Raw genomic sequence first — 18563 nt, forward strand, 5'->3', positions numbered from 1 at the left:
CGCATGTAACCAGAATGAGTGCCGCCTGTTCATTAACGGCTCATACAGGAGTCTCAAAGCCGTGCTGCTCCAAAATGGTAACAAGCACCTGTCTCTTCCCCTGGCTCACTCGGTGCACCTCAAAGAGGATTACAACAGTATCAAGACCATGCTAGATGCCTTAAAGTATGATGAGTACAGCTGGGAGATCATAGGAGACTTCAGAATGGTGGTATTCCTGATTGGTCTCCAAGGCGGTTTTATCAAGTTTCCCTGCTAACTTTGCCTTTGGGACTGCAGAGACACCAAGGCGCACTACCACAGGCTGGACTGACCATAGCGGACCGAGTTCTCTGTGGGGAGGAACAATGTGGGAGCCACTGGTGGACCCCTGGAAGGTGCTGATGCCACCACTGCACATCAAATTGGGCCTTATGAAACAATTTATCAGAGCTCTAGATAAGGAGTCAGCAGCCTTCAAGTACCTTCAAGACTTCTTCCCTAAGCTGTATGAGGCAAAGGTCAAAGCTTCGTCAGACTACAGATAAAGAAGATCCTGGAGTGCAATTAATTCCACAAGAAGCTCACTAGTAGGGAGAAAGTGGCTTGGAACAGCTTTGTCGCAGTGGTTTGGGGCTTCCTGGGCAATCACAAGGCCGAAAACTATGTGGAGCTAGTTGAGACTCTGGATGTCTAGATGTCCCTCTAAGTACGTATCCTTGATGCTCAACTTGATGCAGTCAAGGAGAACATGGGAGCGTACTCAGAGGAGCAAGGCGAGCACTTCCATCAGGATATACTGGACTTTTAATGCCACCAAAAAGGACTGTATAACTAGAACATGATGGGAGACTACATTTGGGGGCTGATTCGTGAAAGTGATTTACAGTATAAACATATAGACTCCCTTCTAAATCTTTTTGTTGTCATTTTTGTATTACTTTAGTATAAATGTATGTTAATTTGGATTTATACGTTGTTTTTTTCTGACTTTATGTGAATGAAAAGACTATGTAAATTTGTCCTGGTCACAAAAGCAAAGTTTGTGGTGAATAATAGCCATTTTCTATTCTTTTGAAGCATAAGCAATTGGGATATAACGCTTACTACCCAGGAACAAAAATTGTGTTATAAATCAAATATCTATTGATATGTGAGTCTGTCAATAATTATAAAGCAATTATCCATAAGAGGTGTTACAGCTATTTTACTATGGTTAAGTGGAGTTGTTAGCCATGATGCAAAGCGTTATCCCTCTTAAAGAAATGTTCTGACTTCAATACAAGCTTAATTGACAGTATTTATTGCATTATGTTGATTACCACAAAAAGTATTTTCGACTTGTCCTTTTTGTTTATTTAAAAAGAAAATTGTGGTTACAATTAAGGCACATGCAATGGAAGTGACATAAACATTATAATACTCACCGCTTTAAAAGTATAATCACAAGAGGGAAACATTATACAGTACTTGTTACAATGATTTTAGCATGATCAAATTGCTTACAGGTTTTTCTGGTGTTGGACCATCTTAGAAATGAAATTGTAATTTTGGATATAACTTTACACTAATAAGGTTAATAATCAATTTCATCACACAAGTCATGTTAACACGTATAATGTTTACGTCTTGTGTCTACATTTTTGAAACTGTGTATTTTAACGTTTATAGACTGGCCCCATTCACTTCCATTCTAAGTGCCTTACTGCAACCTCATTTTTTTTATTTATTAAATTATATATTTTTTTAAATAAGCTAGAGACAATATGACTTGTATTGAACCTGGAAGTATTGAGTCTTTTAACCATGGTAAGTACGTGGCCTCAAGCGGCTTGTTGCTTTTATAACATGAAATATAATTTTTAATTATGCCCTTTTCTCCCCAATTTGGAATGCCCAATTCCCACTACTTACTAGGGCCTCGTGGTGGCGTGGTTACTCGCCTAAATCTGGGTGGTGGCGGACAAGTCCCATCTTATCACGTGGCTCGCTGTGCATGAAACCGCAGAGATTTACATCATGTTGAGTCTCATGCTATTCTCTGCAATCCATGCACAACTTACCACGAGCCCCATTGAGTGCGAGCACCACTAATCGCGACCACAAGGTGGTTACTCCATGTGACTCTGCCCTCCATAGAAACCGAACTGATTTGGTTTCTTATGAGACCTGGCTGGAGTCATTCAGCATGCTCTGGATTAGAACTTGTGACTCCAGGGGTGGTAGTCAGCATCAATACTCGCTGAGCTAGTCAAGTAGCAACAGCTGAAGAAAGGGCTCTTCCTGAACTCTCCCAAAATTCAAATCCAAATTCCTCTGGATTTGTTTTCATTCTAATCCTTATTATTAACATTGACAATTGAATGAAACTAATAAAAATTCATGTAGCCTATATATTTGTATATACTAAAACATTTTTAGGTGCGAGGAAGAGGTCTTCTCGGGTCCTCAGATCTGTACCTGACCCGAAGCACTTCTTACCCGATCCCGACGTGCATAAATTAATAAACAAAGAAAAACCTGAGAACCGAGACGGACCTGATAAATTGAAACCCGAGTCCGACCCGATCCGACGGCCATTTTCTTTGAACCCAACTAGATGTGAATGTAAAAGGCAGCGATGCCTGCACACACCAGTATGCAGGAGGGTTTGGTAATTTACATATAGAAGTGCGGATTTACAGAGAAGACATTTGTGATGTTCTTTTAAAACGACTGACTGTAAACCCTACTTGAGTGCAATCGCTTTGTTTTTACAATCACACAGTGGTGCAAGGGTTCTTGGCATAGGCAGGGGGTTTGGTAAATTGTATGAACGGATTGGCTACTCGGATTGGTCAGACCTCGGGTTTTCAGATCCAAGTGGACCCGTGAAGACCTTGGTGCTAAAATATGGAATAAACCGCATCCGGTATTTTAATATTAAACGTAATTCTTTTCCCTGTAATACGGGATGATTCCGTATTATACTGGATGGTCCTTATTAGACGTAGATGGTCCTCATACGTAGATGCGGGCATGAAGAAATGCATTTAAATAGGCTTTTATTGTAAAAGATAAGCCGTCAATGCGAGTGTCTGATTCGCGGTTTGTTGACCTTTTTCACCGAATGCGCAAATGAGGATTTTCACTCTCTCAAAAGTTTGCAAGTATTTTGTCTTAAATGTTAGCACTGCAAATTAATCAGACCATCTAAGGAGTTGTTCTGAGTTGTGAAAGTCCCCCAGCCACTGGGGGTTGTGCCAGGAAGGGCATTTGGCATAAAACCTGTGCCAAGTCAAATATATGGATCAAGGATTTTCCGCTGTAGCGGAAATGGGAGCAGCCGAAAGAAGATGAAGGTTCGGAATTATTCAAAGAGAACGAGAGAAATAGGTTTACAAAGATAGTGAGGAAGAATCAATGGGCTGAAAAAATGTCATATGCCGAGATAGGAAAAGAGGAGTGAAAACTAAAAATGAGGTAGACGGAGACGGTGAAAGACACCATATTATGACTGGCAGCGAATTTTGAATAAAATGAAAAAATCTAGGTAGTCTTGGTATTGCTGTCTTAATCAAATGGTTGCAAAAATACAAAGCTGTTTCAATCCTTTCTCTACAAATAAAAATAGTGTTTTGTCTCTAGTGTAAATGTGATTGTACAGATATCGCTCCAACAACCCTCTACTGTCTACTTATCCTACCCATTATGCCTCTTAAAAACACACAGCTGTATTTCATCTTATGATTTGAAAGTGCATTTTCTGTGTTAGGCAGCGATGTATTACTAAATTCAGCCTGAGTGAGAGCAGGTGGATATAATTGCTGTTTTTTTAGGACTCTAAACTGTGCGAGTCCATTTTCTCCTTTCAATATTCTGAAAATAAACCATAAATGTGCTCATTTTGTTTCCACAGTATGAAGATTACGACCCTAATGTCCACAAGCTGGGCTTTCTGTCCCAGGAGGAGCTGCTACCAAAGAGAGTGAGTATGATGTTGAAATGGGTGTCTCTCCACACTAATTATGCTGATTAAATTCTTAGAGCTCAGAGAGTTCTGTAATGAACCTATACAGTTTCAATGGGACTCCCGTAGGGCGTTAGATGTAGTGAAAGCTCTCTACTGGAAGCTTCCGCTCACATGCCAAGTAAGTGCTGAGAAACAGAGTTTGTTTACAACACTGGCATTCAAAAGTCATCTGAAGGATTTAAATAGTCTCACTTAATTAGATAATGTCCTTCAGCTGAATTAATCATTGTCTTTTTACTGTATTTTAAACTGTTTTAACATTTGGCCCGAACTTTATTGCGATTAAACCCCCTTTTCAAATTGTATTATATGGCTTGGAAATGTTATATATGTGTAAAATCAAAATGAGTACATCTGTGAGCATCAATGCCAGTTGTTTACAACTGTCACTACACTGACTCAGGAGAAGACCGCAAAAATTGAAATTTCTTGTTTGCGTTACTTGTGTTATTTTGGTTTTAATGCCAGAACCTAATTTGAGAAGGACTCTTGCATTCATCTGTCTGCCGTGGGCCTGTTCACACCAAATGTGTTCTTGTGCTTAAAAGCAACTCCCAGCGTAGCAAATATAACAATGTCTTTCTGAGTGACTTTTTGTTTCGTAGGTTATTAATTTGTACCAGATGACTGCAGAGATGTGGGAAGAGAGGATTACAGTCTGCTATGCTGAGCACAGGGGAAGAACCAGGTATTGTACACACACCAGACTCAGCCAGCACACCCAAAAACCTCTTAACCACCTGATACATAGTACACAATAAATGGTATGGAATTTCCACTCTAATAATTGGCAGAACAATGTTAATTAAAGTGAACTGTGGTTGGTCACTTTTACATATCAGTCAGGCTTTACTTGTTAAATTGGGCGGTTCTTGACAATAATGGACGGCAAAAAGGACCAGACTTTGTCAATAGTCAAGTGTTTTTTTTTTTTTTGGTAGCAGTCTTCCATTTGGATTCTTTTCAGCCAAAGTTTGCTTTGCGTAATCACACTCACACAGGTGTGTCTTTACTTTGGGAAGTGAAGATTAAAAAACAACCTGCTTCAGGCAAAAACAAACCTAATTGTCTTACTGTGTTGCTTCAGAGTGTAGGACACTCTCATATTCAACACCTACTAATATATTAAAGTGCTGTTACATGCATGCATCAAACACACACAAATACAATGTCAGCATACACTGATGAGCCATAACATTATGGCCACTCACAGGTGAAGCGAATTACATTGATCATCTCTTAACCAGGTCACATGTCAAGGGCTGGGTATATTAAATGTTAAGAGAACAATCAGTTTGCGTAGTCGATGTGCTGAATGCAGGAGTAATGACCTGCTTGACTTTGACAAGTGCCAAATTTTTATTGCCAGACGACTGGGTCAGAGCATCTCTTAAACAGCAAGGCTTGTGGGGTCAGCAGTGGTGAGTACCTACCAACAGTGGTTTGTGGATGGACAAACCACAAACCAGCGACAGGGTGTTGGCCACCCAAGGCTCATCGATGTGCGAGAGCAATGAAGGCTATTCTGTCTGGTCCTAACCGACAGAAGGTCTACCGTGGCACAAGTCACAGAAAATTGTAACGCTGGTTATGGGAGGAATGTGTCACAACACAGTGCATCGCACCCTGCTGCTTTTATTCAGAAGGATAATGTACTTGCCACACTGCATCATGTTCCTCAAACCATTCCCGAACAATGTGGGAAGAGTTCAATGTGTTGCCCTGGCCTCCAAATTCTCCTGATTTCAATCCGATTGAACATCTGTGGAATGTGCTGGACCAACAAGTCCGATCCATAGCAGCTCCACCTCTCAACGTACAGGACTTGAAGGATCTGCTGCTGATGTCTTACCACAGGACAACTTCAGGGGTCTTATAGAGTCCATGCCTCATCAGATCGGCGCTGTTTTGATGGCACTCGAAGGACCAACAGCATATTAGGCAGGTGGTCGTATTTTTTTGGCTCATCGGTGTATGTCTTATTATCTCCCTCAGTCCCATACGCACATCTAGTTTGATGTCGGATCACATCGCCTCAATCCGGGTGGCAGAGGACGAATATCAGCTGCCTCCGAGTCTGAGACCATCATTCGCACATCTTATAACGTGGATTGTTGAGCACGTTACCACGGACACCTAGCGTGTGTGGAGGCCCGCGCTATTCTCTGCGGCATCCATGCACCGCTCTCCACATGCCCTACCTAAAGCGAGAACCACATTATAGAGATCACGCGAAGGTTAACCCAACGTGACTCTACCCACCCTAGCAACTGGGCCAATTGGTTGCTTATGAAGCCTGACTGAAGTCACTGAGCACACCCTGGATTCGAGAATCAAATTTTTTGTTAAACATCTTCATTTTTAAGACAATCGTTACAATTCTACTATTGTGTCATGTTAAAAATAGTTCTATGTTTAAACATTTCAAATATTACCGGTGCCCTTATCTAGAATGAACAGGTTGTTTTTGCTACCGGACCTTTACTGTATGTATACTAGGCAATGCAAGATTATTTATACAACACATTTTATACAAATTTGAAATGATTTGCATAGTAGTGATGAAGAGAGAGAAAATAAAAGTACATACAATCAATTTTAAAACCACTTAACAAGAAATAAAAATAAGATATTAAAATATGCAGCTATGCCATATGCAGTGTTCTACTAATTTGACTTTATACAATATTTCATTCTTTATTTAAATTACAGTATGTCTGTTATGATTTGCTAACCTTTTTGCATGTGGAATGAGTAACAGTAGCAGTGAGTATTAAATAAGCATTTATGTAAATCTAGCCTTGTGCTATTATTTCATTTAGTGTTTTAATTGTAGCTATGAGTGTTTGTTCATTGCAAGAATCACTTACTTTAAGCTGTGACCTGTAATTCATGTACCTCTGCAAGTTAGTCGAGTCTTATTAAAGCCCTGCAGAGGTATAGATTTAATTTTTGTGTCTAATTTATTCTCTCTCCCTCCTGCCTTCCTGTTTATTTATTGTATTCTTCAGAGATGATGCAGAGATGGAGTATTTAAAAATAGCTCAGGATCTGGAGATGTATGGGGTCAATTACTTTTCCATTAGGGTAAGAAATGTATCTTCTGCTGTACGACAGTAATGATACGAGCCAGTACTCTCTCTGGGTTTGGACAACTGAAGATGTTATAGCCAAAAGCTTGAAAGAACCTTTCATTGATGTTGACCTAATCACTTTCTCTCACACCATCACACAGTTAGCAATGATTAAGTGTGCGCGTGCGTGTGTGCGTGCGTGCGTGTGTGTGTGTGTGTGTGTGTGGGGCACTTTTCTTTTTGTTTCTACCCCGCTTGAGACAATTATTTTTGTTTGAAATATCACTTCTGCCAGCTGTGTGACATCTGTTTGATTCTAATTGACTGTAACAGTGTTATGACAGTACAATCAAATGGAATGAAAGTCCTTTTTAAAGTCTTAAAGTTTTTTTTGTTGTTTTTTTTTTTAAGAATAAAAAAGGGACGAGTTTACTGCTGGGTGTTGATGCTTTGGGCCTCCACATTTATGACCCGGAGAACAAACTAACGCCCAAAATCTCTTTTCCCTGGAATGAGATCAGAAATATATCTTACAGTGATAAAGAGGTACTCATTTTGAAAATTATTTCTGTACATTCTTAAACCCCTTATTTTACTTAAAGAGAGGTTTAAAGTTGTTTATTCACTAATTTAAATTTTCCTTATCTATGTCTTCAGTTTGCTATTAAGCCCTTGGATAAGAAGGCAGATATCTTCAAGTTCAACTCTTCGAAACTCAGAGTCAATAAACTGGTGAGCATTTTATGATCTAATTCCTGCATCAATGTTAAATTGCTAACCACAAACTTGTGGTGTGACGTAGTAGTTAAAGATGAGGCCCGGAAGGTTGAAGGTTCAAACCCCTGAAAATATCATTTTGGTTTGGAAACAACATTTGGATAATTAAATAATCTTGGGGGAAAATCCCTGTTTATTCAAAGATCCTTCAGCTGTGCATCGGGAACCACGACCTCTTCATTAGAAGACGCAGAGTGGACTCTGTGGAAATCCAACAGATGAAGACTCAAGCTAGAGAAGAGAGAGCTCGTAAACAGGTCAGAGAAAGTGTATGATTGCACAATGATTAAGTGCAACAAAGAGAGAATATTATGTTTTTGTTATTTTCTTCAACATTCTAGAAGGCAAAAGTTGCAACACAATAGAGGAATAAGCACCCATATTATATTTGTACAACCCTGATGGTGGGTTTCTTTGCAATAAGCAACGTATGTGTTCAAGTATTCCAAAAATTATTGCACATTTGAAATGCCATCATCTTGCTTTAGAGACCTTGGGAAGTGCCAAGCCCAAGTTCTCACTCCTTCACTAGGAAATCTTCTCGTCACGTGTTGAATTTGTGATCCACTAAACCCATTTAGCAGTGCATCATTTCTAGTGAAATATGGATGAGGTTTTTGCACCTTCTCTTTGTAGATGGAGCGTCAGAGGTTAGAGAGAGAGAAACAGTTGCGAGAAGAGGCAGAGAGAGCTCGTGATGAGCTGGAGATGCGACTGATTCAGTTACAGGATGAAGCTCACATGGCCAATGAAGCACTGGTGAGAAACTAAAACATCACCCACATGCAATACTTTCCATAATGGCTTCCATACTTGTAGGAAGACTTTATTTCTGTATCTTTGCATCTATGATCGTGGTACTTGCGGCTTGTGAGCCTCAAGAAGTTATTTAATGGTCTTATGGCTTAAAGTCTCATTTTTTAATAGTTAATAATACAGCAAGGTGCAGTGTTACAGTCAAAGACGTCAATTTATCGGATGCTTGCATGGAGAAAAAATAAGCCAGAAACAATGCAAAACATGTTATTTGTTTTAGGCTACAGTTTTAGGGAATGTTGCCCTTCTGAAATTGTGTGATTTGTTAAGGCAGCAATTAAAAGGCAACATTAATGTGTTTAAGGTTACAGCAATAATTCCAAATAATGATAGATTTTGAAAATAAGCATTACCATTGGGATACATCGAGATGCACTTTTATAGTGAACTTGACTTGCAGACTCCATTTACACAATAAATTGTAGATTTCATTAACTTGCTTTTAGCCAGTTAAGTACCAACATCAGAGAATGCCATATCCAAATGATACAGTTAAGTTCATATCTGGCTGTGTTCCCAAAAATAACTGCATTTTTCTTTTGTCTAAATTATTTTGTTCACTTTCCTTTCAGAAAGTAAATGTTATTTGTAAGATATATCTAGGAGGAAAGAATGGCACAGTGACACAATTTTTGTGGAGCAAATGTGCTAGACTGAGCATTATTGAACAGAAAGAAAGAACTATCTCTAGGGGTATGATTCTCGCTTCGGATGCGAGAGGTCCCGGGTTCATATCCCGGACGAGCCCAATGTATACCTTGTGCTGTTGATTTGTGAGGAATTTCTGCAGCTGGGGCCTTCTTGGATTTTGGAGTGGTGGTGGGCTAAAGCACATAACTGTTTATCAGAAGGTCGCTGGTTCGATCCCCACAGCGACCACCATTGTGTCCTTGAGCAAGGCACTTAACTCTAGGTTGCTCTGGGGGGATTGTCCCTGTAATAAGTGCACTGTAAGTCGCTTTGGATAAAAGCTTCTGCCAAATGCATAAATGTAAATGTAAATCTCCTTTATCTTATCTGTACTTTGTCTTCAAGGTCAAAATTGACCAACCATTTAAAATGAATGGGAAAGACTGTAACGCAGAGCCATTTAATTTTTTATATGTCAGTTAAAGCCATTAAATCAGCCACTATGCTAAACAAACACTCAGAAATGAGGGGGTGAGACAATAACTCACCCATATGGGGTTATTTTTGTTTCATATTAGCATACAAATAGAAAGTATGATAAATAGAAAGTTGTTTCACAAATAAATTTAATGAGATCCACAAATAAATGGAAGGAGTTTTGCAAAAATGAAATAAATTCACAAAAAATATAGAATGAGATTTTTCAAATAAAAAAAAAAATTGCCCAGCAATCATTTGTGAATCATGCACATTTATTTGTGGATCGCAGCACACATTTGTGGATTCTGAAACATTTCTATCTGCAAGATGTTCACACAAATCCACAAATGGGTGGACTCCACCTACTGTCTTCTGAAACCAATCAGATTACGGCCATATTACTCTGACCAATCCTAGCACTTTCTAGCTTCAACCAATTGCATTTTGTTTTAGAATTATAGTCTCTTTTCAAGAACTTCAAAACTTGAAAAGAAGCAGACACAATCAGTGGACTAAATCACACTGAGACTTAAGGTTTGTATAATTTTCTCTAATTTCTAAACATGTTAAATGTTGAAAGTCACAATCAAAAATAAGCTATTTGCAAAAGTCCTGATGATTAGCTTTCTAGCTAGGTGTGTTGTTTGGTGTTCCAGGGATCAGTTATCAGTCTGCTTTTTTAATCTTTACTAAGTTTCTAGAATGAAATGCATGGCTACATGATGGGAAATATGTTTGTCATCAACCTTGATTCTTAATCTTACGTGTCAGTTCCAAACACTGCAGAAGAACTGCAGCACAGCTTGTGCATTTACAAAACATGAATCGTATCAGATTATGAGATGAGAATCACATACCATAAATTAATACACTATATTAGAGTTTCTGTAAGATCTGCTATTGTGACAATTATATTTTCACATTATTCATATTGATGTATTTATAAAGCACATTTTGTTCAATATGGTTGTATGTATTTCAAAAGTATAAATTTTTTAGCATGTTTGTGTTTGTTGTTAGGAGATTAGTTCAATGTATTCGCTTATTGGAATGATATTTCATGTTCAGACAATATTTGACTCCGTGATTCTGAAAAAGATTATCTTTTTCATATGTTTCTTCTGTGTAATGCCCATCAAAAGCTCAGGGATTCCAGATCCAATACAGAATATGTTTTAAAATGAGTAATGGAAGTTTCTGTTATGTCAGACATTTTTTTTTTTTTATATTGTAATGTCTTCAAATGAAAGTCCAGTAAAAATGACTAAATGAATAATTAACACTATCATCTTTTGGCTACTTGAGCTCACTCAATACAAATTCTGTCACCCTCATGAGGGGTTTTAATCACCCTCATGTTGTTCAAAACTCACATAATTTTGTGATTTAATGGAATACGAGGATACATTGACATGTTGAAAGTGAGGTCAGTCCCTAGCATTATTCCTGACATCACCTTTTCTATTCCAGGGAAGTCATGCAGGTTTGGAACAACATGAAGAATAGTAAATGAAAAATCATTGAGATGATATATCTATTCAGTATATTGTTTTGTTCACTTTTATCAAGGCATTTTAGGTAAATAATCGTTAGGGAGCATAACCATTAAAAAAAAGATATATATTCATGACAATTTATAATATAAATAATATATATATATATTATAACTCAATAATGCTAAGCAAGTCTGTTGGCTAAAGATATTTATTTATTTTGGTGACGGATTATAAATTGTCATGCATTTTACTACAAAAGACAATAAATGTAGGTATATTTTATGCACTCAATAAAGCTGGAATTGGACCAAACTGCTGGAGCTCTTTGTTTGAAACTTCCCTTTTGCCACTGCATGGTGTCAAGTAAGTTTGTAAGTCTGAGATGGATACCTCTAGTCAGGGCAAGTTTCCCATATCCTTGCAACTCTTTGGTCCTCCTGTACCTCACAGCCTTATATACTTCCTGAGTAAATGAGAGGAATACAGATTATTTACAGTTAACATAAGTATTACTTCTGAGCAACATTGGACTGGCCTGCCATAACACATAAAAGTGCTAAAAATACAAAATACCTTTAAAATAAATATTACCATTATGAACATAATGTGCTTTATTAAATACATTAACATAAATAATGTTTAAGAATCAAGGTTTTGACGATTGCATTTGCTTGTCAAGAGACCATGTTGAAAAGAGGGCTCCATCCCGCCCTGATTCTAAAACAAAACCTGATTGGTTGAAGCTAGAAAGTGATTGGATTGGTCAGAGTAATATGGCTGTAATCTGATAGTTATTAGTTTTGGGTTTGTTAGTTGAAAAAAAACATTTGTATTTTTGTATTGTAGTTTTATCAAGTTGTGAATTCACTTTATTTTTGTGAAGCTGCCTTCACAAAAGGCATATTGTATATTTTTGGATCTCATTCTATTTATTTGTGAATTAATTTAATTTTTTGCAAAAGTCCTTACATTTATTTGTGAACCAACTTTTTATTTTTAAATCTCTTTCCATTTGTATGTTAATATGAAACAAAAATAACCCCATACACCCACAATGCAGAACACACACACACAGAAATACATGTGTGAGACTAACACAGCCAGAAGGGATTCTACAACGCAGAACACACACACTCATGCACACATGTATACCGAGATCCAAAAACTTGGAGTGACCCCAATTTAAGAAATGAATTGGACATTTTCCCACAGCGCTCTCTCTATCTATCTATCTATCTATCTATCTATCTATCTATCTATCTATCTATCTATCTATCTATCTATCTATCTATCTATCTATCTATCTATCTATCTATCTATCTCTCTATCTCTCTATCTCTCTCTCTCTCTCTCTCTCTCTCTCTCTCTCTCTCTCTCTCTCTCTCTCTAAAAAATAAATAAATAAATAATTTACACCTTTTGCTTTTTGGGAGGACTAATGCTAGGGCTCATTTATGAAACCCATAGGAGGGTTAAGAGGTTATTATTAGGACAGTGAAGAGTTTTGAAAATGAGTTTTCAAATTCCATATTTATTTGTTCAGAGCCATTTCTCAGGTGTTTGTAAAATTCACTGATAATTATTTCTTTAAAACTCATAGAATTTATGGAAATAATTATTTCAAAACTATCTACTTTAGCATATTGTTTCAGTGATGAATATTTCAGACACAGAAATGAAATATATATATTTTTGAATTTTATATTTTTAGTGCCGTAATAGTTTACACATCATGATTTGTGGTGCAACCAAATGATGATGAGACTGATCTTTTTTTTTTAACCTCATATATCTCATGCAGAGTATAATCTCATAAACCAAAGCCATTCAAAAAATTTGGACATCAAGTATTACAATCATGTACAGAATGTCATTCAGTTGTAATTCATATTATGAAGTATTTAATTAAAAAACAATCTGATAAAATGCAAATGTTTAACGATGTAAAATTTCTCAGGTCTGTCTAGTGTTCTCGTTATATAGAGGCATTATATTTTTAATTAAGGCAGGTTGAATGTTTCAAATGTAATAATATACTGTATGAGATCATAAACTAAAAATAAATGTGTGGTCTTATTTGATTTAAGTTAGATTTTAAGTCACGTATTTTAATGTAGTTCAGTTTTTTCCCAACTATGCCAGTTTTATTTTTTTCTTCTATTTTTAAAAATGTTGATTTTAATTTTGTGGTTTCTCTGCTGTCAGTTATGCTCAGAGGAGACTGCAGATCTTCTGGCAGAGAAGGCACAGATCGCTGAGGAGGAGGCCAAGCTGTTGGCTCTGAAAGCAGCTGAGGCAGAACATGAGATTCAGCGCATTAAGGTTATAGGGCATTTACCTCGTGACTCGCTAGCTTTAGAAAGAAGATTCTTAAAGACGTGTTGAGCACTGATCATGCTCTAAATTGTCATTAAAAGGTGACAGCGATTCGAACTGAAGAGGAGAAGAGACTCATGGAGCAGAAGATGTTAGAGGCTGAGATGCTTGCACTGAAGATGGCAGAAGAGTCCGAAAGGAGGTACCTCATACAAACACACAAGGGCTGGATGTTGCCAACTACCTCATTATACAATACATATTGATTAAGATATATTTAGTATATATATTCAGATATATATATATATATCAATACATTGCAGTTCATCATAGTATCATAATTGGATCGCGATTGAAACGGCACAAGAGAGACCCTGATTGTCAGTTAGTTTCACGTTAGATTTCAATCTTTCTTGTGCCTCCATAGAATCAGCTCTGACTGCCCTGAGAAAAGTCTGTTTGTGGTTCAGACAATCTGCTGCTTCATTATTTAACTATTGGACATGATATGCACAGATCAATCAATAAAATATTGATACAAGGATCTAAATTATTGATAGAATATGTTAAAAAAAGTTTGTAACTGCTAAGCTTAAAACATACACATGTATTCTGGCTAAAGACTGGATATTCTTTTGTCATATGGCTTCTTGGCAAGTTGCTTTTTTTAACAGTATAAAGTTGTTGACGTAGTGATTTAGTGGTTGACCAATGACCCAATAATGAAAGCGAATTAAATTGAGTTTGAAAAGTTAAAACTTTATTATTATCTAATGTCTTCTGCCATCTGTTTGGCATTTGTTACCGCCTTATGGGGAATGTTGAATTTTAAATTTTTCATGTGTATCATTCTTTTCTGAATATAAAATTATACAAAAGCCATAAAGCCAAAACTTAAACTTCAACTGAATTTGAGCGTTTAGCTTCTTCAAAGAGATTTATTTACAAATGATTGATTTCAAAGGGGTAGTTCACCCAACTTGACTTTCTTTTCAGATGAACAAAAATTTAAACTTTAATGCCCTTTCCCTACTAAAGAAAGCTTCAAAAAGGACAAATAATCACCATAAAGTCCTATAAATGTGATCCATACAATTTGTGTGCTATATTTTATGCCTCTTAAAGCCATACGATAGCTTTGTGTGAGGAGTGAGGCAAAGTTTAAGCCATATGTTTGCTCCAAAGTCTCTATGCTTGTTAAATATTATTATGCATATTTAAATCTTATTTTTACAGTGTCATTATTTTTGTAACACATAAGTCGATTAAAAAGTACATTTAAAGTCATGTTGGTTTAAATAAAAAAAGTAGCTAAATGCAAGTAACTGTCAATTTCAAACATTATAATGGACTGTTTAAATAATATTCTTACTGGTGGAACTAGGCTGGTGTCCCTTCTCAATCCCATCTTTGGGCACCTAGTTAGTGTGTGACACTGTGATTGTGTCAGAGTGATGTTGGAATAGTTGTTTGATTTGTTACCTGTGAAAGTAAATATTTTCTGCTGAGCTGAGAATTCAATTTTCCCATTTCTTGCTGAATTTGTGCTGTGAAGATTCCAGTAGTGTGTCCACTTCAAAAGGTTCAAACCTTCAGTAAATAACTCAGTGTATCTATTCTATTCAGGGCAAGAGAGGCCGACCAACTGAAACAGGAACTGCAGGAGGCGAGAGAATCTGAACGCAGAGCCAAAAACAAACTGCTGGAGATTACCAGCAAATCGCCTTACTCGGTATTCACATATCCTTGACCATAGCGCACCTTAACAGGGGCTGACTCTCTCACCACAGGGCCCCACAACATTTGAACATCTCCACCAATGATGTTACATCAGCGCTTGTCTTCCTTAATCATCCGAGATTCCGACGCAAGTCCAATTTTATATCCAAGAAAAAAAAAAGGCTTTAAACACTACAGTTATTGGTTTTAACATTGGTCTGATTTAGCCTTTTAATAATAATTATAATAATTCCTTAATGTTTTTTAGAAATTTATATATAGCACTTTTCTAGGCAATCAAAGAGCTTCACATAGTACAGGGGGAATCTCCTCATCCACCACCAGTGTGCAGCATCCGCCTGGATGATGAGACGGCAGCCATAGTGCACCAGAACGCCCACCACACACCAGCCACTGGTGGAGAGGAGAGTAGAACGATGTAGCCAATTCAGGGATGCGATTATATGGGGGCTGTGATAGATAAGGACCAATGGGGGGAATTTGGCCAGGACACCAGGGTTACACCCCTACTCTTTACGAGAAGTGCCCTGGGATTTTTAATGACCACAGAGTTGGGACCTCGGTTTAACTTCTCATCCGAAAGACAGTGCCTTTTTACAGTATAGTGTCACCGTCACTATACTGGGGCATTAGGACACACAGACCGCAAGGTGAGCACCCCCTACTGGCCTCCCTAATACCACTTCCAGCAGCAACCTTAGATTTTCCCCAAGAGGTCTCCCATCCAGCTACTGGCCAGGCTCAACCCTGTTCAGCTTTAATGAGGTTTTGGCCATTCATCAATGTCAGGATAATTTATTTAAATAAAAGTTGCATCGGACAACCATTACATTACAAAAAACTTTCCCTTGTCCAGAGAATCAGCCTTTCAATAACCACCCTAATACAATTGAGAAGGAATATTTATATTCATATTTAGCTGTTCAGCTTTAAAAAAGGGTTTGCTAGTTCATGTAGGGTGCCAGCAGTAGCATGACATCATCCTAATGCTTCTCAGAATTGGATAACAAATAGGTGCAGAATATCTCGTCAGACTACCTTCATTAAATACATTGTGAAAGTTCACCAGGGTTGAACGCGCACGATGACTGAGTGCACATCATATCTGAGTCAAATGCACGGCTATTGAGGAATTGTCCTAAGCCTCGTATAGGGATAATAAACATTATAGAGGTCAGAATATTTATTGTTTTTTTTTTTCTCAGAGATTGAGAGATAGAGGACAGTTTTCAACCTGGAAACTGCAATTCAGTTAAATTACAATGAGGTTCTCGATCATTATACGAAGCGCTTGGGAGCTCTGCTTTTTCTTGCTTTAAAAACTTTCTGGATTCTCTTGAAATCCCATGGGTAGCTCATCCACACACTTTACATGCACAGAGAGTTAAGAGGTGACCAGAGGTCAGCGTATCATTATAAAAATTAGCTCTCTCTACGGGGGGTTAATGTTAGATTGAGAAGAGTACTTAAAAATCCAGAAGGCATTTCAAAGCATCGCCGCTGTCCTGGGATTGGTGCCTTACCAAGAATTTTGAAGTGTGTTTTTTACCCTGAAGCCTCACTTGCTCTTTTGACAAATTCCTGCTATGTGTAGCAAAAGCAAACCTGAGGTTGGATTTGTTTAGATAAACCATCCTGCCTGAGGAAAAAGAACACGCTGTGAAGCTCATACTAGGTGCTTAAATTCATAGTCACTACAGTGACCATGTCAAGTTTATGAGGAATGAGTACCATTCCTCATAAAGATACCTAATTGGTCTTAAGTGAACATGAAATCAAAATAGATCCTTCCTCCCAAAAATTTAAGTAGTCATAATTTACTCACCCTCATGTTGTTCCGAACTCGTGTGACTTTCTTTCTTCTGTGGAACACAAAAGGAGATGTTAAGGTGGGTGCACACTGTACGATTTTGGCCACGATTCTGCCGTCTGAGGATTTCTCTCGCCACAGGGCAAAATCGGCAATCTTACAACGTTCAGTGTTTCGTGTTCGTAGATGGCCTTTGCGATGATCTTCAGCCTCCTCCGAAGTTTGGGCAGTTTCTGAAATTTAGCATCTTAGCCGTATAGTGTGACTGCTAGTACGATGGCCAGATGAGATATTCCGCTCCCCTCTCGCACCCGAAAGAAACCTGCCCCGCGATTGCATCATCGCAACATTTGTGCCCAGTTATTACTCTACTCAATCACTTTCAATGGTTTTTCTCCTTTTCATTTTATATAAAAAGTTTTAATAAATAAATAAGCAGGAAATACTTGGAGAAAAGTGTCAGCAATATGAAAGAATTATTCTCTAAATTAAATACAGAGCTTAGGCTACAAAATGAAAATGAATAAATTATTGCATTTTCTTGTTTATTTTCTTTACAACATTATTTTAATTACTATTGAATAACTAAATTACTAAATTTACTTTAAACATCTGTAAACTTCTTTAGTTAAGATTCACACCACTCTAATTTGATTTATAAATAAATACAATTAAGTTAAATCGGAAGATCGAACAGTATATACTGGAAAGTGTTTATGGGATGTTTTAATCCAAATTAGCAAATATAGTTGGATACAAATTATAGAAATCTGTTTTAAAAATGTTTACAATTTTGCGTGGCCTAAAGTTTACTAATCTAAAAGAGGAGAAAGACGTACTAGAACCCACCTTTTTTGTTTTCTCCAATGTGAACTAAGAAGTTTGTAATTTTTCAGGCCACAAGTGTTTTTATTTGCTTGTGGTAGCTCATTAGTACTTTAGGCTACCTCGTCCACTCGCGTTTATTCTCAACATCTTTAATTTTCTGTATTTGTGATCAGTCTTACTATAGGCCTATTTGACAAAATGTCAATCTTTCTTGTAAATGTTAGTTTATGCTCGTGATAGAGTGGTATTGGAGCAATGAAAATGCTGATGTTCCGACTTTCAGAGAGAGAAACAAATGCTCCTCTGTGGTGGGCAAATTTCGCCGTTTCGCTTCTATTCCGCAACACTACCGTAATGTGAGTCACGTTCACTGATCGGGACGATTGGGACCACAGTCAGCTATGATGTATATCATACAGTCTGAAATAATGTCTCTTGGTGTGCCATGGCGATATCAATGCGATCATATCGTACAGTCTGACAAGCAACAATCTTAAAGGACTATTATAAATCGTACAGTTTGCACCCGCCTTTAGGCAGAATAAAAGTCCTCAGTCACCATTCATTTTTGTTGTTGGGTAAAAAGATGCAATTTAAGTGTATGG

The 18563-nt window shown here is 37.5% G+C and overlaps 1 protein-coding gene across 4 annotated transcripts in view; it reads left to right on the forward strand.

Annotated features, from left to right (window-relative positions):
* The window catches only part of nf2a (NF2, moesin-ezrin-radixin like (MERLIN) tumor suppressor a), a 52016-nt gene that overhangs the window by 26134 nt on the left and 7319 nt on the right, over positions 1-18563 (forward strand). For 3 of the 4 annotated variants that reach the window (XM_052104948.1, XM_052104962.1, XM_052104956.1), the window contains 10 exons: positions 3878-3946; positions 4597-4679; positions 7003-7078; positions 7477-7611; positions 7723-7797; positions 7986-8099; positions 8479-8601; positions 13470-13586; positions 13682-13782; positions 15207-15312. In XM_052104948.1, the coding sequence (XP_051960908.1) occupies positions 3878-3946; positions 4597-4679; positions 7003-7078; positions 7477-7611; positions 7723-7797; positions 7986-8099; positions 8479-8601; positions 13470-13586; positions 13682-13782; positions 15207-15312 (999 nt within the window). The remainder of the gene's footprint in view (positions 1-3877; positions 3947-4596; positions 4680-7002; positions 7079-7476; positions 7612-7722; positions 7798-7985; positions 8100-8478; positions 8602-13469; positions 13587-13681; positions 13783-15206; positions 15313-18563) is intronic. The other variant, XR_007968614.1, reaches the window with a different exon arrangement.

The sequence above is a fragment of the Xyrauchen texanus genome, chromosome 3, assembly GCF_025860055.1.
Source record: "Xyrauchen texanus isolate HMW12.3.18 chromosome 3, RBS_HiC_50CHRs, whole genome shotgun sequence".
NCBI lineage: Eukaryota > Metazoa > Chordata > Actinopteri > Cypriniformes > Catostomidae > Xyrauchen > Xyrauchen texanus.